Genomic DNA, 21,685 nt, shown 5'->3' with positions numbered 1-21,685 from the left:
AAGCTGACAATTAGCTCCAATATGCTAATGGACCAAAACTTACAAAAGTGAGAGACCCTGTGACCTGTCATCCATTATTGTGGCCATTTTGGGTAGTGCTGCCCAAGGTGGATCTATTTGAGGCCTCTCAATAAATCCCTACTTTATTCTTTAGCTCTGTGTTCTAGCTCAGCCTTCACAGGGCATGCCCCCACGCCACCGTGGTGTGGGAGCTCTGAGGGAGGGCACTGGGCCTTACCGGCCTGGTTGGTGGTGATGTTCACGGAGGCAAACTGCGGGGAGAAGGGGCTCTGGTCGGTGACGCCGTTGACGGCCTGGATCTCGAAGGTGTACTGGGTGTGGGCCAGCAGGTCGCTGATGTAGATGCGGGGCTCGGTGAGGCCCAGCTGGCGCGGGGCGAACTGCACGTTGTCCCCGCAGCGCGTGCAGGCCCCGCGCCCGGCCCCGCAGCTCTTGCAGATGATGTTGTACACCAGGTCCTCGCGGCCCCCCGAGTCCCGCGGGGGGCTCCACTCCAGCATCAGCGACGTCTCGTTCACGCTGGAGATCACGGCCTGCGGGGCGGACGGGATGGCTGCAAAGGGAGCACACGGGAAGGTGTGAGCAGCTGCCCCTCTCCTCCTCCCCATCCCTGGGCAGGGCTCTGTGTGAGCCGAGCCCACAGGGGCTCACCCCAGAGGGGCTTCCAGCCCACAGGGGCTCAGCCAGCACTGCCCAGGGACACTGCCCACCCCTGATGCCTCAGGTTTTAGCTTTTATATTTTTCAGATTCTATTCTGCTTTAGTGTGTAAGTCTGGGCTTCATATTAGGGGATGGTGAGCTCTCTTCACAGAATAGGTAGATAAAACAATTCCTGCTCTAGCTGGGGACCCAAGGACAGCTGATCCAGACCTCACACCCAAGAGCATAAACTGTGGACCAAAGAGAGAAAACAAGAAGGATGGGACTGCATGGGCTAAAGCTGTAATTGGACAATTAGCTCCAATATGCTAATGGACCAAAACTTATAAAAGTATGAGACCTTGTGACCTGTCATCCATTTTTGTGGCCATTTTGAGTTGTGCTGCCCTAGGTAGATCCATTTGAGGCCTCTTAATAAATCCCTACTTCTGTTGGTGTCAGGGATGTGTGCAGCAAGCTAGACATCCAAATCAAAGAGGGGGAATGAAATCAGTTCTATTACCACAGGCTAATTTGGTTGTGTAAAAGTCCTGGCAAAATTTACCAGCTAGTTTGTGTAGTGTCCCCCAAAACCCCACTGGGACAGACACCTTTGTCAAGCATCCCTCAGTGCTTTGACTGAGGACCATGTCCTTTCCCCACCTCGTGGTTCCCTCCCAGCTGCCCAGACCCACATACTGGTGCACGGCATGTCCACGGGGTCGGCGTCTGCCCGGTAATATCCATTCCGGCACACGCAGTTTGTGGCCCCTTCCGAGGTTGTCCGGCTGTTGATGGGGCAGTGGACGCACCCTTCATCCCCCTGGCTGGCCTTGAATGTTCCTGAGGGGCAGCCTGGAAGAGAAGAGAGCAGTGGTGAGCAGTGAGAAGGGGGCTGGGGAGATGCTGGAGCCCAGCACTGATGCCCAAACGATCCCTGAGGCTCTGCAGAGTCCACAGAAAATCCTGACAACTGCAGGTGGGCACTGTAGAGAAGGAGCAGCTGGTGGGAAGGCCCTGAGAAGGCACCTGCAGAGATGGGTCCCTGTGTAGACACCTCTGTCCCTGTTCCCCAACCACGAGTGCAGAACAGGGACTTTAGGAGTGCAGAGGGAAATTTTAGCCACTGCCACATAAGAAGATGTCAGTGGCTGTACCAGGTGAGACCATGGACACCAGGATCCTCCCCCCAGTAGCGACTGTCGGGGGGTTAAGGCTGGATATCAGGGAAAGGTTCTTCCCCCAGAGGGTGCAGGCACTGCCCAGGCTCCCCAGGGAATGGGCACAGCCCCGAGGCTGCCAGAGCTCCAGGAGCATTTGGACACTGCTCCAGGGACACACAGGGTGGGATTGTTGGGGTGTCTGTGCAGGGTCAAGGGTTGGATTTGATCCCTGTGGGTCTCATCCAAGTCAGGATATTCCATGATTCCATTACTACCCAAGGAGCAGGGCATGAACCACCATGTTGCTGTTGCGTTGCCCACAACACTTCCCCACTCCCTTCTGAGATGCAGCTCCTTGCACTCAATACCCCACGTGGGTGTTTCTCCACGTTACCCACTCAGTTTTTTATTCCCTGCAGATGTCCTGCACCTGTTTTACCCCTAAAGAGCCCTGTGCTGTAACCACATGCTGCAGGAAGAAACTGCTGCTCTCTGCTTCGAAGCCAAGCTGCCATTCTTGATGCCATCCCACATTTCCATTGCTGATGGACACTCAGTCACCATCTGCCTTGTCCACAACCTCTAGAGTTGTCCAAATCTCTGTCATGTCCCACACTGCATAACAACATTCACTGTTATTCTCTTCTTTTTTCAGAAATGCCCACATTATTTTTTAACCACTGGACATTGGGCCAGCTCCCAGCTCATCTCTGTGCAGGTGTGTGGGAATTGGTCTGCTGGAAGATGCCCCATGGTCTTTAAGGCACCTCCAAACCCAAACCATTCTGTGATTGCACCGTTCCATGAACCTGGGGTTGTTTTCTCCCATTTGTATTGCCTCAATTCTTTTGAATTCCAATTGCCTTCTCACTCCCTGGTCACACTGTCTCATAGGGTCCTTTTGCAACTCTCCACAGAGTTATGTCTTCATGACTTTGTACATGTGGCACCTGGGGACATGGCAGTGCTGGGCTGATGATCCTAGGGGACATTGCCAACCTTAATGATTTTATGACTCAATATTACAAATAAAGTGCTGGTTCTGCTGAGCAGTAGCAGAGGGCTGGGCCCTCCCTCCAGGCTCTGAACCCCCCACAGGTGAAGAAGATGCTCCATAAGCAGCAGCCACTCAACCCCACGTGTGTGCAGCCCCACAGGGTGGGTGAGGGTGTGTGTGGTGCCCACAGCAGACTGGTGAAGACTGGACCACACTGTGATCCAGCACTAACAGATTCAGCACTGGATAAAAGCTTTCAACACCAGAAAGTCCCTTCCAAGCCCAGGGATCAGCAGTGCCCAAGGAAAGGCTCAGCTCAGACTGTTCCTCTGTGGTTACTCCTGTTGTGACTTTCTGTTGCTGTTAGTTCTTACACAGCCTGAAGAGCCTGGGGGGAGGCAGGTGGTTCCTGTGCTGAAACAAGTTTAACAAACTTCTCCTTCAGTCACCTGCCAAGGCTCCCAGGAATGAGGCAGATCAGAAAACAGCCTGGGACAAACATTCACTGGGGTTGCTGTGAGCAAGAGCCATTGCTAAGAAGTACCTATTTCTTATTTGGGAAAAAAGGAAAAAAAGAAGGTTGGTTTTTTTCTTCAGTTGTCATCTCCTTTCCTCCAGAATTAGCCTGAGTTTCCAATGAGAAAAGCTTGACAGAGAAATTCCATCAGCCTTCCTGCTTGCACTGTCCCTCCTTCCTCTTATGGCCAAAGGAGCTGTGGAGAACCAGGATCCTCCTCATGTTCCTGATCTTTCCATCGATCCCTCACCTGTTCCATTGCATTCCTGACCCCCTTCCCTCAGGACCAGCCCATCTCAGAGGGTGTTAAACTGTTGGGAGAGGCGATGGCTGGGCAGTTCTGCATTCACCAGAAGCAACGGGGACATGATAACAGGTTTCCTGCACTAATACCAATATTTGAGACACACAAAAGACCAAGAGATAAAATTGTTCTCATCTGACAGCCCAGGTGAAATACAGGGTCATTCCAGCAAGGATAGTTTCAGACAGGGGCCTCTTTCACCTTCCTGAGGTTTATTTTAAAAATTTGTACTTTCCTATAATGCTTCTTCTGCATCAAGACAGAGAGACATCCAAAAGTGCCCAGGCTGTGGAGTGTAGTGACTACTCCAAGGGATAAAAACATTCCCCACATTGGCCCTGGCACAGGTCAATGGCTGGAGAGGGATAAAAACTGAGGCTCAGTGGTTGTTTCTCAAAAATGCCAAGCTGGGACACTGAAACTCTTTGCATGAGCCACCAAAACACAGCCAGGAGTTTTGGCAAGTCCCTTCCTCCCCAGCAGGTCCCACAAGGGATAAAATAATCTGGAAAAAATCAGAACTTCTCCCAAGTTAAATGTTCTGAAATCACGTGTAAAGACAGGAAAATCACTGAAATTGGATGCAAAGTCCATTTTTCCTATTGATTAATTTTTCTCCAGTAATGAAAACCTCCAGGAGTAAAATAAATGAACATTGTCCTCAAAACTGTTCTGCTTCCTCCATGTCTTCCCCTGGGTGAGAAAACAGATTTTCTTTAGGAATTTCTTGTTTCCAGAATAAACACCAAATCAAAAGTGAAATCTTCACATAGGGGCTAAAACCTCTCCTGCCTGAACAATGGGAATGTTCTCACCATGTGCTGGAAGCATCACAGAATCATGGAATATCCTGAGCTGGGAGGGACCCACAGGGATCATCCAGCCCAGCTCCTGGCCCTGCACACACACTCCAACAATCCCATCCTGTGCTTCCTTCAGAGCCTTGTCCAAATGCTGCTGTGGAAGCCTCGGGGCTGTGCCCATTCCCTGGGGAGCCTGGGCACTGCCTGCACCCTCTGGGGGAAGAACCTTTCCCTGATATCCAGCCTGACACAGACATAAGGACACCCCAGTTTTCTGCCCTGGGAGGTGACAGCAGCTTTGGGACATTGCTGCTTTTCCTTAGGCTTGCAGCAAGGACATCCATAGAAATTCATGCTTGCAAAGAGGGAAATTAACCAGTGAAAGCACAGAAATTTCTACTTTATCCAAGCATCCTTCATCCCTGGAGGGTGATTTCGGTGCCAGTGGCTCTGGCCCCATCACTGCAGCAGTTTCCCCACCTCCAGCAGTGATGGGATGCTAACAGGGCTCACAGGCACCTTTAACTGCCTGGCTGCTGCACAGACCCATGGCTGGCTGCCCTGCTGGGGTACAGCCCTGGAGGCAGCCTGGAGCACTGCCTGTGGCTCTCTGCAGCAAGGCTGGGGGTGCTGAGCACCACTGGGGCTCCTTGTTTCCCACTCACTCACTCCTTCCCTCCCAGGGCATGGAAAGGTGCTTGTGCCTGGGAAGCCACGTGCTTTGGAATCACAGAATACACTGAGCTGGAGGAGACCCACAAGGATCATTGTGTCCAGCTCCTGAAGGGAAGGGAATGCCATGGGAAGGACCCACGGAGGATCCTGCCCTGGGAAGGCATGAGGAGACCCACAAGGATCATTGTGTCCAGCTCCTGAAGGGAAGGGAATGCCATGGGAAGGACCCACGGAGGATCCTGCCCTCCTGCAGAGGACCTCAGCAGGATGTGGGAGGCAGGGCCACCTCTGCTGCTGGCACCAAGCTTCCAGCCTCCTGTCCTGGGGCAGCTCAGCAGGGAAAGGCATCCCATGGCTCAGGGAAAGCCTTTGGCCAAATGTGCAGGAGGGGCCACACAGGGGTTCCCTGCTCCTTCGTGTCTCACTGCCTCTCTCTAACCAAATGTTTAATTAATCCAGTGTGAGCTGGGCAGGCTCCAGCCAGGCTCTCCTGCATCCCAAACTGCCCTGCCTTCAGAGTCCACCCCAGGCCTCTCCTGGAAACAGCTCTGAGCAAGCAGCTCCCTCCTGCAATAAAAGTTCCTAAAATGGCACCTTCACCCCGTGCTGAGGGCTCTGAGGGAGGAAGGATTCTTCTCACCCCCTCTGCCTGGCCCTGTTTCTGCTGGCAGCAAGGATCCCTGAACTCCAGAGAGGCATTTTTAAAGGCTGATGGAAGCCAGGCAGCCCTGGCTGTCAGGATCTGCCAGGAGCCTTAAATCCCCAGCCTTATCTCCCCCCTGGCTCCTTTCTCCCTCGGGGCCAGGGCTGGGGGCTGGCTCTGCAGCTTCCCTGCTGCTGCAGGACCCAGGGCTGCTCCCCCTGGCCACATCCTGCCTCCTGCCCTCCTCTGGGGCTATGGGGGTCCCTCTCCATGCTTTTGGGATTCCTCCTCCATGCTCTTGGGGTCCCAGCCCCACAGCCCTCCCTGCTGCCACTGGCACCCTCATCCCCCCACAAACCCTAGGTGGGTGCCTTGGCCCCACACCACGGTGCTGCTCCCACTCTGACCCCACATAAAATGAGTCCCACAGATAGGCTCTTATGGAGAATAAGGAAAACAATGTCCTGGGCCAAGCCAGGAGGAGCATGGCCAGGACACTGGGAGAGGTGTTTTCCTTTCCCTTGCCAGGCACTGGGGATGCTGCCATGGTTATACCAGGGCTGCCCAGTTCAGGGGTGATATGGAGAAGCAGGAGAGTCCAGTGGAGAGTGACCAAGAGGGTCATCCCTGGGGCACAGGGCATGGGAGAGGTGGGAAGAGCTGGATGGGGTAACTGGGGATACTGGGCTAAGGGGGGATCTAACTGCACCTGCTGAAGAGAGGCTCAGCCACTTCTCAGGGTGCCAGACTCTGCCACACAGGACAAGGACCACAAGTTCAGACAGGACATTATGAAAAGCCACTTCTCCAAAAGATGGTGCTGACCTGGGAGAGGGGCGGTAGAGTTCCATCTTTGGGGTAGATTGAGCACAGTTCCATGGCTGCCTTGAGCTCATGCTGGTGGCACCCCCAGTGCAAATGGACATTGGACATGAGACCCCAGACCCTCCCTGACCAGCACTTCTGGCTCACTGCAGTCCATGGTGTGTGGGGTATTTCATGGAATCATGGAAAGGGAGGAGGGTTTGGGTTGGAAGGGACCTTAAAGCTCATCTCAGCTTCAATTACCTTCCACTGTCCCAGGCTGCTCCAAGCCCTGTCCAACCTGGCCTTGGACACTGACAAGGATGGGGCAGCCACAGCTCCTATGGGCACCCTGTGCCAGGGCCTCCCCACCCTCACAGGGAAGAATTCCTTCCCAATATCCAAGAATTCCTTCCCAACATCCCATCTAAATCTACTCTGTTCCAGCTTAAAGCCTTTTATGATGTTCTGTGCAGAGCCATTATGTCTAACCAGCTCTGAATTTCCCCCTTTTTCCTTTCATCAACCATACCCTGCTTGGAAGATGAGGTGGCTGCTGCAATGACATTGTCACTTTGCCATATTCTGCTCCATTCTGTCCCTTGCACCTTGACCCTTGTTTTCAATTCTGTATCCAAACAGGTATCACTTTGTCTCACTTGTCAATTTTTCCCTCCTCTGCTTGTTCCTGTCGCCTGTCCCTCACCCGATGGGGTTTGTGCTCTTAGTGAGAGGGAAGCCAAAGCAGCCACTGAGCCTTTGGATCCACTCCCAATCCCCCCTGTGCCCCCAGCCTGCAGAGGGCTGCAGGGAAGAGGACTCAGCTGGGCCTTGGGGAGGCAGTGGTGACACCCTTGGATCCTGGAGCTGCTGCAGCTGGGAAGGAGCGAGGAGCTGGGACCTGCAGGTGCCAGGGGCCACACGGGTCCTTCTGCTTCCTGAGGGATAAATTTAATTAGCAGCCTGCTCTGTTACCTCATCCTCAGATAAGCAATTAATGCCACTGCCAGGTGCTGTCACTGCCAACAGCTCTGACAGCATTTGGACAGCAGGGGAGGGAAATACAGGAGGGAAAACAGGGTTAAATGAGATTAACTGGAGGGGAATCTCCAGGATGTGGATTACAGAATTGTCAATAAAGGGAATGGTCCCAATGCAAATGTTCTTGTTTAACCTCATCATTCTCCATGGGATGGCAATGGAAGCAAGACAGCATAGGCTGCATAGCATCCTCCTGGCCTACAGACACGTCCCCACTGACTGGGCCAACACCCTGCACCTCACCAGCAGCTCCAGGACATCACCTGTCCCATCACCCGCCCACAGGCACTGCTGCTCTGGCCTCACAGCTGGAGGTGCCAGCACTCCAAACCCCACATTCCCTGCACCAATGCTCCCCACCAGCCACCCCAGCTGCCCCCAGCTCCATCCCAGGCTCCCTCAGACACAACTCCCTCAAAAGTGCCCTGCCAAGACTTTCACATGTGCCCTGCCTGTGCACAGCTCATGGCAGTTTAGGAGCTCACATCTTGTTCTCAGCACCATCTCCTGTGTCCCTGGGTCCCCAGGCAGAGGGGCAGTGCTGGGACAGTGTGGGGCTGGGACAGGACCTTAGTGCTGTCCTTAGGGGTGTCACAGAGCTTTGGAGAGGACAGGGCAGGGCCGAGTGATGCCCTGCTCTGGGAGCTCCCCAAAACAGACCCCATTGGAAGGTCTTGCAAGGGGCAAACACACCCTGACCTCTGGCCAGGCTCAGCCCAAAGCTCCACAGACCCAGGCCAAGGACCAAGGATCAAGGATCCAGCCTTTGGACACCATGGGACAAACCAATAGTGCTCATGGCACACCAAATCCAGGCAGGTACAGCTCCCTGCTCTCCTGAGAGCATCCCCAGCCTCGGGCAGGAGCAGCCTGATCCCAGCCCTGGCAGCTCTCTCCCAGTGCTGTGCTCCAGCAGCAGAGCTGAGCTCTCACCTGGGAGAGGCTTTGTACCAGCAAATTCCCAGCAAATTCCCCCCTGCAGGTTCCCAGGGTTCACAAGGTCACCTCCCTTCCAGCACTGCTCCCAAGTTCAGGCATCTGGTGAGCCCAGCACACCTGTGGGCAGCACACCTGGAGTCCCCAGTCCTGCTGGGGGGAGGGCACATCCATCAGAGCTGATGGGATTCGCTGTCACAGAGAAATGCCTGGAATTTCTTACCTGCCCCATCAGCCTGGTTCAGCCTCCCCAGCCTGTCACAGTTCTTAAAGAGAAATGTAAAGTTTTCTGTCCCTGCCTGAGCATGTGGGACTGGGATGTTGCCAACATCCTCAGAGTACAGATGGAGAAGACCACAACCCAGCATTTATCCTGTCAGGGCCATCCACACACAAGGGGAGAGGACTTTCCTGTCCCTGTTTGGGGTCAGTCTCCTCTCCCATGAAACAAGCAAAAGAACAAGAGGAAACAGCTTCAAATTGTACCAGAGGAGGTTTAGATTGAATATTAAGGACAATTTTGTCATGGAAAGTATGGTCAGGCATTGGCACAGGCTGCCCAGGGCAGTGGTGGAGTCACCATCCTTGGAAGTGCTCTAAAAACACGTGAGTGTGGCAGCTGGGGACACGGGTTAGTGCTGGGTTAATGGCTGGATTCAATCCTAGAGAGCTTTTCCAACCTTAATGATTTCCTGATGCTCTGGTTCTGTCCCAAGGAGACATGGATCTGTGTGTCCATCATGCTGCTGCAGCCCAGCAGCTCAGCTCACTGCACACTTCCAGAGGCCTCCGTGGGAAGCTGAAAGCAGGCAGTGAGTTCAGAGCTCTGGAGCACAGTGCTGGTGGCAGCAGATGCCTCCAAACTCCTGGCATGTGCAGACATCTGAAGAGCAGCTCAGGATGCAGCTGCTCCAAGGCCAAGCTCAGTAGCTCAGTGCTCTCCTGAAGCAGGACATTCCCACCCCAGGAATGCCAGGTGATGCTGCCCAGGAGCAGTCCCAGTGCCAGGCATGGGGCAGCAGGAGCCTGCACAGTGTCAGCCTCCAAACCTTCTCTGGGTGCCTTGGCACACACAGAAGGGACCAGAGCTCCAGGGGCTGGACAGCAGCATTGCTGGGAGCCCTGGAGTGACTTGCAGGGAGCAGGGGAGCACTGGGGCACTGCTTTCATCCCTGGGGTCCCAGCACAGGAAGGACTTGCAGCTGCTGGGGTGAGGCCAGAGAAAGCCAAAGAGAAGCTCTGAGGGCTGGAGCCCCTCCAGAGCCAGGCCGGGAGAGCTGGGAATGTTCACCTGGACAAGAGAAGGCTCCAGAGAGAGCTCAGAGCCCCTTGCAGGGCCTGAAGGGGCTCCAGGAAAGCTGGAGAGGGACTGGGGACAGGGGACAGAGACACAGGACACAGGGAATGGCTCCCACTGCCAGAGAGCAGGGATGGATGGGATATTGGGCAGGAATTGTTCCCTGTGAGGCGTTGAGGCCCTGGCACAGGTGCCCAGAGCAGCTGTGGCTGCCCCTGGATCCCTGGCAGTGCCCAAGGCCAGGTTGGATGGGGCTGGGAGCAACCTGGGCTATAGAAGGTGTCCCTGCCATGGCAGGGCTGGATGGGGATGTGCTTTAAGGTCTCTTCCACCCCACACCATTCTGGGAGTCTACGATTTTATATTTTTATTTTAAACATGCTGCTCAGGCCAGCAGCACATCCCTTTTCTCTTGATGTAAACACTGAAGCACTGCAGACTCATGCTGTGACTATTCTGAGCCAGCTTTCTCCAAGAGGTCCCCTGAAGAATTTAGGCCCTTCCTATTTTGTTACTTTGTTTGGTCTTGTTTAATTGTTTCCCAAAGCTTCTGCCTGGGAGAGCTGTGCCCCCGGAGGGAGGCCCTGTTAACCATCCCAGGAACACTTCCCAAGGATTTAACCAGGGAAAGGAGCAAACCAAGCAGGCAAGTGGTGACATCAAAGTTGCACTGATGGAAAACCCCTAATCCTATAACCCCTTCCTGCTTTAATTGGTGTTAAAACAAAGATAATCTTATCTCAGCCCTATAAAAGAAGGGATAGGATGTTCTTTCTAAAAGCCTCTCTAAAAGCCCTCGTAAACTTGACAAACATTCCACGGGTCCAGCCCAAGGAGAGTGACTTTAATCCTGAAGGAAACAGGAAAGCAAAAAGGGAACTTTTCCTGGACAAGAGCCCCTCAAGTGTGCCCAGCCCCGCTGGTGCTGGTGCCAGTCTGGAGTGACACCCCCAGCACTGTGGGGCTGCTGGGGACAGCACAGAGCCGCAGGAGCAGAGCCAGGCTGGCACGGACCAGGCAGAGTCTGCACACTGCCAGGTGTGATCAGAGCCAGGGCAGATCTGTGCCTCCCCTCCAGGCACTCCCAGTGCATCTGGGGCTGCTCACTGCTTGCAGCTGTCTCGTCTGCCCTCCCTTGTCTCAGATGTTGGAGGAGCAGTTTCAGAGCCTGAGATGGGATCTCTGAAGGAATCCCCAGCAGCCCCAGTCCAGGGTGCAGCCATTGGCACTATTCCCAAGCTGCTCTGCCTTGGCTTCCCCCAGCACTCCTGGTTTTGATTGTTAATTGCTGCCCTGAGATGTGCAGGGTGTCTCTGTTTTGGCTCACACAGCTGAAGAATGAGTCAGAGCTCTTCACTTTTTGGTCTTGAGGTTGTTTATTAATTCTGATCTATAAAATTTTCTTTCTGCCCAGCTGAGATCTGCTCTGCAGGGCAGCCACAGGCACTCTTTGTGTTGTCCTTTTATACTACAAACTACATATAACATATTGACACTTAATTCCCAATACCTATCACCTGTGTTAGACAGTGCACTTCTACTCTAAACCAATCCCAAAGTGCCAACATCACTGCAGAAAATGGAGAACAAGAAGAAGAAGGAGAAAGGCTGGACATGCCCAAGTTCCTCCATCTTGTCCCCATAACCCCCATACCAAAAATCCTAAAATCTACATTTTCACCCTGTGATCATTTTATTATTATACTGTTTAAACTTCTGTGACTTTCATGTTCTCATACAAAGCTGGTAACTTGCTCCAGGGGTCACAATCAAATCCCCAGGTGCTCTGGGCTGTGTGCCAGGGTCTCTGAGCCCCCTGGCAGGGTCCTGGCAGCTCTGGACACCCGGAGGGATGCACTGAGTTCTGACACAGCACCAGCAGCCCTCACACCCCACGGTCCCCTCCCCATCTCCAACACTGCCCTGCCCACCCCCTCCAGGTGCCCTTCCCAGGGCACAAGCAGCTTTCCAGGTGGAGCTGGGGATGGCCAGGAACCCTTGGAATGGAAGGGGGCATGTTTAATCAGCACATTTTAATGCTCCTTAGCACCCAGGTGGGACAAGTTCAAAGTGCCAGTTGGTTTGGTGCCAGCACCACTTTCCAGATGACACTGCTCTGTGTCAGCCCTTGGTGCTGAGTGGAACTGGCAGAAGAGTGATTAAAAATGGGCATTATGGTGAGTTAAATCACTGGGGGAGCTCACAGAACCTTTCCTTCCTGGCCTGCAGTGAGCAGAGAAGCTGCAGTAGACAGAAAACAGGAAATAAGGGGAGGCAGCACAGCCTGGGGAGGGCACACACTGTCCACCTGTGCTTCCCAAAATGCCCTGAAGGAGACCTTTGAAAGGCAAAACCCAAGGAGAACCAACCTTCCTCAAAAAAAGCTCCCAAGTGCACTGGCAATGAAGAGCTGTTCCAGTTTGGGCTCCCCAGTACAAGAAAGGACTCCAGGGAAGGCTCCAGGCTGCTGGAGCACATGGTGGGCAAGGAGGGGCTGAGGATGGATGTGAGCCTGGACAAGAGAAGGCAAAGAGAGACCTTGCTGCTGCTGCCTGCAGGGTGAAAGGAAGGTGGAGCCAGACCTCAGAAGGAGGGCAAGACTCTAGCTGGCACATGGAAAATTCCAGCTGGACACAAGAAGGTTTTTCACCATGAGGGAGGTCAAGTACTGGAAGGAAGGACCAGAACACAGGGATCCACATCCTCAGAGGTGGTCACAGCCCCTCCCTGGGAACTGAGCTGCTTTTCTGGCACTCCAGCTGCCTACAACCAACTGAGCTTCCACTTCTCAAGGTCCAGGAATTGTTTGTAGGAGCAGACTGGGAATAAATTCCCTTTTGCCTTTGCTAAAGCAATCCCAGTTGAAGAGAGGTCCCTTCCCCAGAGCAGAGCCCTCGGTGCTGTCACCACCACGGCTCAGGGACTGCAGTGCCAGCTGAAACTCCAGCTCTGCTCCACAGCTCCATCTGGCCCTGCCACCTCGATTCCCTCACGTCCCAACAGCCTCACTTCTGCTGCTCAGACGTTTTCAGGGCTTCTCCAGCAACCTGAGCTGCGGCAGCTCCATCGGCACTGAGCTGAAACTGGAACACTGTGCTTGTTCCTGCAAAGTGAACTGCAAGGGTTACCCAAAATCTCTGTGTCTGCAGGCACCTGATCTGCCCAAAAAGCTGGGGCTCCACTGAAACAGGCCCCTCATGGCTGGGATCAGTAAGGCTGGAAAAGCCTCCTGAGATCCTCAAGTCCAAGTGTCAACCCAGCACTGCCAGGGCCACCACCAAGTGCCACATCCACAGATCCACTGAGCAATTACAGGGATTGGTGATTCCACCACTACACTGGGCAGCCTGTGCCAATGTCTGATCACCCTTTCTGTGAAGAAATTTTCCCTAATATCCAATGTCAACCTCCCCTGGCCCAGCCTGAGGCCACTTCCCCTTGTCCTGTCCCTGTTCCCTGGGAGCACAGCCTGACCCCCCCGGCTGTCCCCTCCTGGCAGGAGCTGTGCAGAGCCACAAGGGCCCCCTGAGCCTCCTTTGCTCCAGGCTGAGCCCCTTCCCAGCTCCCTCAGCCTCTCCTCATGAGACTTGTGCTCTAACCCCTTGACCAAGGAAGTCCATGGAAGGAAGACAAAATGCTGTAATCAGCACATGAATTTTTGACAGAAAACAGGAAATAAGATGGGGAGCTGTACAATGAAGTCTGAGAAAACCACTGTCACCTGCAACTCGTCCCAAAGAGCAGCTTGAACCATCCTGTACCTGAGAGCCACCAGCATGGCTGTGTCAAGATCACCCTGTGTCAGGGACGTGCACTAAGGAAAGCTAAAGTAGGGATTTTATACATTATTTCCTAGGAAATCTTTTATAAAGCCTCCCTGTGTTGCATGAGTGTAATGACTGCCACAATTCATGGCTGAACAAACACCCAGGAGCAATTCCCACTGTCTGCATTCCCTGTGCACTCCATGTGTCATTGGGCTGTAGTGCTCGTGCAGCACTGAGGGCTGTGAGGGATCAACATCAGAGGGAGGAGGCTGAGCCCTTGGTCCCCAGGCCCCCATTCCACTGATAACTTTCTCTAAAAGGATGCTCTGATGAGGGAAAAACATCAGCAAATAATTATCTCTCTAAATCCATCAGGAGCAGTGCTTAATGGAGGGATCTGAGAGCCAAGCATGCCAGAAAACAGATGGGAAGAGGCAATTTTCAACAGCTCATAATTCCCATTATTTGGGTGGGTTTTGCCTGCATCCATCAAAATGCACCTTCCACATCTGAAAGCTTTCTTCCACCAGATTTCATACTTCCAAACTCCCAGACTTTCCTACTCCCACTGGAAGGCAGTGCAAGGAACTTGAGCTGGAAAAGATGTGAGGTTGCTCAAAGAGAAGGTTGGGAGATGCTGGCTGGTGTCAGCTGTGGGAAGGCTGAACCCAGCCCCTGCCTTTGTGCATTTACAAGTAACTCTGTAAATCACACTAACTCTCTAAATCAGGCTCTTCCCTGCTCCCCAGATTTCCAGGGCTCTCCCACTGCATCCAGGGCTGGCTGCCAGCCCCAGCACAGAACAGGTTCCCAGAGATGCCAGCAAGGCCATCAAGGACAGAGAGTACAAATGAACCACTGTGAATAATAACCAAAATAGCCTCAAATAAAATTGCTGCTGCCCCCAGGAAAAAGGCAATTCATATTTTTACAATAAAAATTAATTCTGAAGCAAAAATGACAGCGAAGGAGTAAAAATGCATCTTAAAAAGTAATGAACTGGTAGCAGTGGCTTTAAATTAGTCAGCAGAAAATACAGCAGTTGGTAAAAGCAGTGGAAAGAACAGGGCCCTTAAGATTAACAGAAACAAGATGGAAATCAAGAACACAACAAAAATGAAGCCAAAATCAAGAGATTTCCCAAAATATGGGAAAATCATCCACTGTGCCACAGAAGGAAAGGGATATTTAATCACATGGTGTGTGCATAGAGAGGGATTCTTTCATAACCAACACTTCCCTAAAATTTTCCATTCCTCCTGAAGCAGGAGGAATATCAGCTATGGGCTCCCAGAGCAGGATTAGATACCTGGGATCCAAGAGCTTTAAGGCTCAGCCAAGGAAACTCCATGATGTGACTGCTGGTGTTGGTGCAATCCAGCCTTGTGAGGCCACTCTGGGGAAGCAGACACAGGGATCACTCCATGCCAAGGGAACCCCAAGGGCAGGGGAAGCAGACACAGGGATCACTCCATGCCAAGGGATCCCCAAGGGCAGGGGAAGCAGACACAGGGATCACTCCATGCCAAGGGATAGCAGACACAGGGATCACTCCATGCCCAAGGATCTCCAAGGGCAGGGGAAGCAGACACAGGGATCACTCCATGCCAAGGGATCCCCAAGGGGAGGGGAAGCAGACACAGGGATCACTCCATGCCAAGGGATCTCCAAGGGGAGGGGAAGCAGACACAGGGATCACTCCATGCCAAGGGATCCCCAAGGGCAGGGGAAGCAGACACAGGGATCACTCCATGCCAAGGGATAGCAGACACAGGGATCACTCCATGCCCAAGGATCTCCAAGGGCAGGGGAAGCAGACACAGGGATCACTCCATGCCAAGGGATCCCCAAGGGCAGGAGGTGCTCAGCTCTCCTGGCCAAGGTGATGGCACCACTGCCAGGGGGGAAAAGTAGAACAAGTGACTTGAAGTCAAGTCCCCTGATACATTTTCTTGGGGTTGTTTGGCTCTGCAGGGTGGACTTAGACACTCAGAGCATCCTCCCAGTCATGTTTTACACAACATGGTGTTGGCATTGTGTGCCACAGAGAAAGCAGGATGGGAAACAGTGAGGGGGCTGCAGAGACCAGGCTGAGTGTGAGAGCCCAGCATGGAGCTGCAGCAATGGATCTCAGATGGAGAGGACCCTCTGCTCTGCTCTGCTCTGCTCTGCTCTGCTCTGGTGAGACCCCACTAAATGCTGCCTCTGGCCCTGGAGTCCTCAGCACAGGAAGGATGTGGAGCTTCTGGAGTGAGTCCAAGGGCTGGAGCCCCTCTGCTCTGGAGCCAGGCTGGAGGAGCTGGGAGGGGTTCACCTGGAGAGGAGAAGGCTCCAGGGAGAGCTCAGAGCCCCTTGCAGGGTCTAAAGGGGCTCCAGGAGAGCAGGAGAGGAACTGGAGACAAGAGATGGAGACACAAGACACAGGGAATGGCTCCCACTGCCAGAGAGCAGGGATGGATGGGATATTAGGCAGGAATTGTTCCCTGTGAGGGTGGGCAGGCCCTGGCACAGGGTGCCCAGAGCAGCTGTGGCTGGCCTGGATCCCTGGCAGTGTCCAAGGCCAGGCTGGATGGGGCTGGGACAGTGGAAGCTGTCCCTGCAATGGCAGGGGTGGAATGGGATGTGCTTTAAGGTCCTCTCCTACCCAAGCCATTTTGGGACCTTTTGAAGGCAGAGAGTGCCCAACATCCTGGGTCAGGCCTGGATGTGATGTGAGAACTTGCACAGGCAGCATGGCACAACCAACAATTTCCCTCTGCAGCCATGTGAGAGCACAGAGAGATTTGGGCTTCTGAATCCTCAGACTGCCCAAGCACCAAGCTCACTTGGCTAAGAGGGGTCCCAGCAGTTCTCCAGGGACCTTCAGTGCCTTTGCCCAAGGTGCCACTCCCAGACCCACGGCACGTCTGGGGCTGACCCAGGATTTGCTCTGTCTGCAGAGGAGCAGGGGATGGCAGCCACGCTGCCTCCCTGGGAGCAGCTGGGATATTTGGAAGAGGGGCTGTGGTTGGAGAAGGGTTTTCTTCAAAGCACGAGGCTCCTGGAGCAGTTCCAGGCCGGGCTGGGAGCAGGACAGATGGCAGAGCCCCCCTAATCCAGATGGGCCAGCCCAGCCCAGCCCTGCACAGCTCCCTGGGATGGTGCCAAGTGCCAGCTCCATTGCAAGGCCCCACTTGCTCACACAGATTAACCCAGGCCCAAGAAGGGCCCGTGGGGAGGCACTCCTGTTTGGGAAGATTTGAGCTCTGATTGATGAAGGATGTGGGACTGGAGCAGAGAGAGGAGAGCAGAGCCAGGCTGGAGCAGGGGATGCATATCCCAGCCCTCTCCTGCTGTAATCCTCCCCAGCAGAGTGCAAACCCCTGGAACTGCCAACCTGACACATCCTCATCCTTCATCCCAGCAGGAACGTGCTGCAGTGCAGGGATGTTAACAAGGAATTGCCTTATTAGTAGGGGAGGACCTCACTGTTCCCAACACCTACTTGTAAGGAGGTGGTTGTAAGGGAGGGGTTGGACTCTTCTCCCAGTAACAAGTGATGGGACAAGAGGAAATGGCATCAGGTCATGCCAAGGAAGGTTTAGACTGGAGATTGGGAAAAATTTCTTCACAGAAAGGGTACTGGACCAGGGCATTGGTGGATTCACCTTCCCTGGAGCTGTTCAAACAAGGTTTTGATCAGGAAGGATCCCTGCCCATGGCAGGGGATGGAATGGGATGGGCTTTATGGTTGCAACCAAACCCAAACCACTCTGGGATTCTCTGGCTGGCCCCTCCAGGCAATGAGAAGCAAATCCAAGCAGGCACAGCTGTCCCAGGGAGCCCCTGCCTCTCCCTGTGCCCAGAGCAGGGATCACTACACCACAGAACAGGCTGCATGCACAGACCAGCAGCAGGAGAGGGCTGCAGGCAGCTCCTGGTGTATCCCCCAGCCCCATCCAGCCCACACAGCTCGGCTGGGGCACGGGCTGGGCTGGGGCTGTGCCCTGGGCACTGCTCATCCCTGGGAGGCAGCAGCACACAGAGCACAGCAGGGCCCTGTGCAGGCCACCACTGCCCTCCAGCCCATCCCAGCACAAGCAGTGCCATGGTACTGGAACCCAGATGCTCCCAGGACTGCTCTCGCTGGTCTAGAGCTGAAAATTAAATTAAAACCACGACAGGGACAGTTAATTAAAGCAGATTAGTGCGAGACTAATTAGGGACGCTGACACCGCAACCATCAAGCCCTGTGATGTTAATTAGCTGTTCATTAATGTCAGCTCCCTGTTCAGTACAGAAATATGAACTGCTGATCTCCTGGGCTTCACGTGCAGCAGAGCACACGGGATCACTCGGTCACCTCCTCCAGGGGCACGTCCTGCCTTGTCACCACCCTGCAGACACTGTCACAACAGCAGGGTCACCCCACCCCCTGAGACCCCCACCACCACCAACAGAGTGACCCCACCCCCTGAGACCCCCACCACCACCAACAGAGTGACCTCACCCCCTGAGACCCCCACCACCATCAACAGAGTGACCCCACCCTCTGAGACCCCCACCACCATCAACAGAGTGACCCCACCCCCTGAGACCCCCACCACCACCAACAGAGTGACCCCACCCCCTGAGACCCCCACCACCATCAACAGAGTGACCCCACCCCCTGAGACCCCCACCACCACCAACAGAGTGACCCCACACCACTGAGACCCCCACCACCACCAACAGAGTGACCCCACCCCCTGAGACCCCCACCACCACCAACAGAGTGACCCCACACCACTGAGACCCCCACCACCATCAACAGAGTGACCCCACCCCCTGAGACCCCCACCACCACCAACAGAGTGACCCCACACCACTGAGACCCCCACCACCACCAACAGAGTGACCTCACCCCCTGAGACCCCCACCACCATCAACAGAGTGACCTCACCCCCTGAGACCCCCACCACCACCAACAGAGACCCTCACCACCAGCCAGCACAGAGACACAGCCTGGTACCAGTGTGCTGTCCCCAGCCTGTGCCCCTGGCCAGGAGGTGCCCCCCACACCACCAGGCACAGCAGGACACCCCAGCAGCCCTGGGAGCACTGGCCATGTCCCTCATGGACACCATCCCCGTGCCACTGGCAGGAAACAGAGTGGTGCCCAGCACCCACCCACAGCAGTCCCTAAAACTGGCACCCACTGACCTCCACAGGATGGACAGACCTTGTTTCTCCTCATCCTACACCTTGAAAAGGAGATAGAACTGTGGAATTGTTCAGGTTGGAAAAGCCATCTAAGATGATTGAGTCCAGCTGTCAGCCTGGATCTGCCATGTTCACCACTAACCCCTGTCCCCAAGTGCCACATCCACGTGGGTTTTGAGCACTTCCAGGGGTGGTGACTCCACCACTCCCCTGGGCAGCCTGTGCCAGTGCATGATCACCCTTATCAAGAAGGAATTTTTCCAATATCCATCCTGAATTTCCCCCAGAGCAGTTTGAGGCCATCTCCTCTCCTCTGGGAAGAGGAAATGTTTCCTGGGAGCAGAGTCTGACCCCCCTGGCTGTCCCCTCCTGTCAGGGAGGTCCCCCCTGAGCCTCCTTTTCTCCAGGCTGAGCTCTTTTCCCAGCTCCCTCAGCTGCTCCTGGTGCTCCAGCCCCTTCCTCACTCCATTCCCTTCCCTGGACATGATCCCATCCCATCGTGGCCAGAGCTGAGACATAAAGAGAAAGCTGAAAGAGATTGGAAAACCACAGAGATCCTTGGTAGGGACCACACTCAGGAGTGCAGGGAGCACAGCTGGAGCTCCAGGGAGGGCTGCAGGCAACAACTGCTGGGAGAACACAGGGCATGTGTGGGGCACACCAGGAGCCACAACACAGGGGCTGAGCAGGCACAGGGCTCCAGGGGACACAAAAGGTCACAAGGAACTGAGAGAGCACACGCTGTAGGAACTGCACACGTGCTTCTAGGAACCACACACAGCTGTGAGAACGCTACACATGGTTGTAGGAACTCCACACATGATTGCAAGGACTCTACACATGGTTGTAGGAACTCCATATATGGTGGTAAGAACTCTACACATGGTTGTAGGAGCTCCACACACAGTTGTTAGGACTCTATACATGGTTATAGGAACTCCACTCACAGTTGTAGGAACTCTACAAGTGGTTGTAGGGGCTCCATACGTGGTTGCAGAGAGCCCACATGGTGACTGCATGGGGCACAGCAGGGCTGTATGGGGGCACAGCAGGGCTGTATGGGGCACAGCAGGGCTGTATAGGGCACAGCAGGGCTGTATGGGGCACAGCAAGGCTGTATGGGGCACAGCAGGGCTGTATAGGGCACAGTAGAGCTGTATGGGGCACAGCAGGGCTGTATGGGGCACAGCAGGGATGTATGGGGCACAGTAGGGCTGTATGGGAGCACAGCAGGGCTGTATGGGGCACAGTAGAGCTGTATGAGGCACAGCAGGGCTGTATGGGGCACAGCAGGGCTGTATGGGGCACAGCAGGGCTGCATGGGGCACAGCAGGGCTGTATAGGGCACAGTAGACCTGTATAGGGCACAATAGGACTGTATGGGGCACACACAGGGGTAGCAGGAAGCACAGACAGGTTATGGGAAGCACACACAGACTGTAGGGAGCATACACAGGGGTAAAGAGAGCACACACGGTGTGGGGAGCAGAGGTTGTAGGGATAACACACACAGGGTGTAGGGATAACACACACACAGGGTGTAGGGATAACACACACAGGTTGTAGGGATGTAGGGATAACACACACGGTGTAGGGATACACACACAAGTGTAGGGATAACACACACAGGGTGTAGGGATAACACACACAGGTTGTAGGGATAACACACACAGGTGTAGGGATAACACACACAGGCTGTAGGGATAACACACACAGGTGTAGGGATAACACACACAGGCTGTAGGGATACACACAGGGTATAGGGATAACACACAGGTTGTAGGGATACACACACAGGTTGTAGGGATACACACAGGGTGTAGGGATAACACACAGGTGTAGGGATAACACACACAGGCTGTAGGGATTACACACAGGGTATAGGGATAACACACAAGTTGTAGGGATACACACAGGGTGTAGGGATTACACAGGTTGTAGGGATACACACAGGGTGTAGGGATAACACACACAGGCTGTAGGGATACACACAGGGTATAGGGATAACACACGGGCTGTAGGGATAACACACACACAGGCTGTAGGGATAACACACACAGGGTATAGGGATAACGCACAGGCTGTAGGGATACACACAGGCTGTAGGGATAACACAGGCTGTAGGGATAACACAGAGGCTGATGGGAGCTCACACAGGGTGTAGGGATACACACACAGGTTGTAGGGATACACACAGGTTGTAGGGATACACACAGGGTGTAGGGATAACACACACACAGGCTGTAGGGATACACACAGGGTGTAGGGATAACACACACACAGGTTGTAGGGATACACACAGGGTGTAGGGATAACACACACACAGGCTGTAGGGATACACACAGGGTGTAGGGATAACACACACAGGCTGTAGGGATACACACAGGGTATAGGGATAACACACGGGCTGTAGGGATAACACACACCCAGGGTGTAGGGATAACACAGAGGCTGATGGGAGCTCACACAGGCCTGCAGGAGCCCAGAGGGGGCTGAGGGAGCTCACCAGGAGCTCTCAGCCTGCTCCCACTCACAGGGCAGCATGAGCCATGGGTACCATGCACCCCAGTGCACCCCCAGCCTGCTGATTTCAGCCCCTGGGAGCTCCTTGGCTGCCTGGTGTCACCCCAGCCACAGGGCCTGGCTGTCCCACAGCCCCAGCAGGGTCATGGGGACACAAGAGTGCCCCTGTGCCCGGTGACAGTCACAGTGTTGAGTGCTGAGCTGTCACCCAGAGGAAATGCAGCTGCAATGGAGCATCTCCCAGAGATATTCCAACTGCTGGGCTGTACCAGCCCCCAAACCTTGCACATCCCTCAAATACAGCCACATTCCCCACCACACACCCAGAACCAAGCTACACCTTCCCATCTCGCTGTGGAAAACACAGGAGGGT

General features: G+C 54.3%; 1 protein-coding gene across 4 annotated transcripts in view; it reads right to left on the bottom strand.

Annotated features, from left to right (window-relative positions):
- Positions 1-21,685, bottom strand: part of EPHB2 (EPH receptor B2) — a 136,458-nt gene that overhangs the window by 47,929 nt on the left and 66,844 nt on the right. For all 4 annotated transcript variants that reach the window (XM_077190107.1, XM_077190108.1, XM_054647644.2 and 1 more), the window contains exons 4-5: positions 1,361-1,516; positions 239-574 (exon numbers count right to left, since the gene is read on the bottom strand). In XM_077190107.1, the coding sequence (XP_077046222.1) occupies positions 239-574; positions 1,361-1,516 (492 nt within the window). The remainder of the gene's footprint in view (positions 1-238; positions 575-1,360; positions 1,517-21,685) is intronic.

This window comes from Agelaius phoeniceus, chromosome 24, assembly GCF_051311805.1.
Source record: "Agelaius phoeniceus isolate bAgePho1 chromosome 24, bAgePho1.hap1, whole genome shotgun sequence".
In the NCBI taxonomy this organism is placed as follows: domain Eukaryota; kingdom Metazoa; phylum Chordata; class Aves; order Passeriformes; family Icteridae; genus Agelaius; species Agelaius phoeniceus.
The sequence above is the reverse complement of the archived record's forward strand: the minus strand, read 5'-3'. Positions and strand labels throughout refer to the sequence as shown.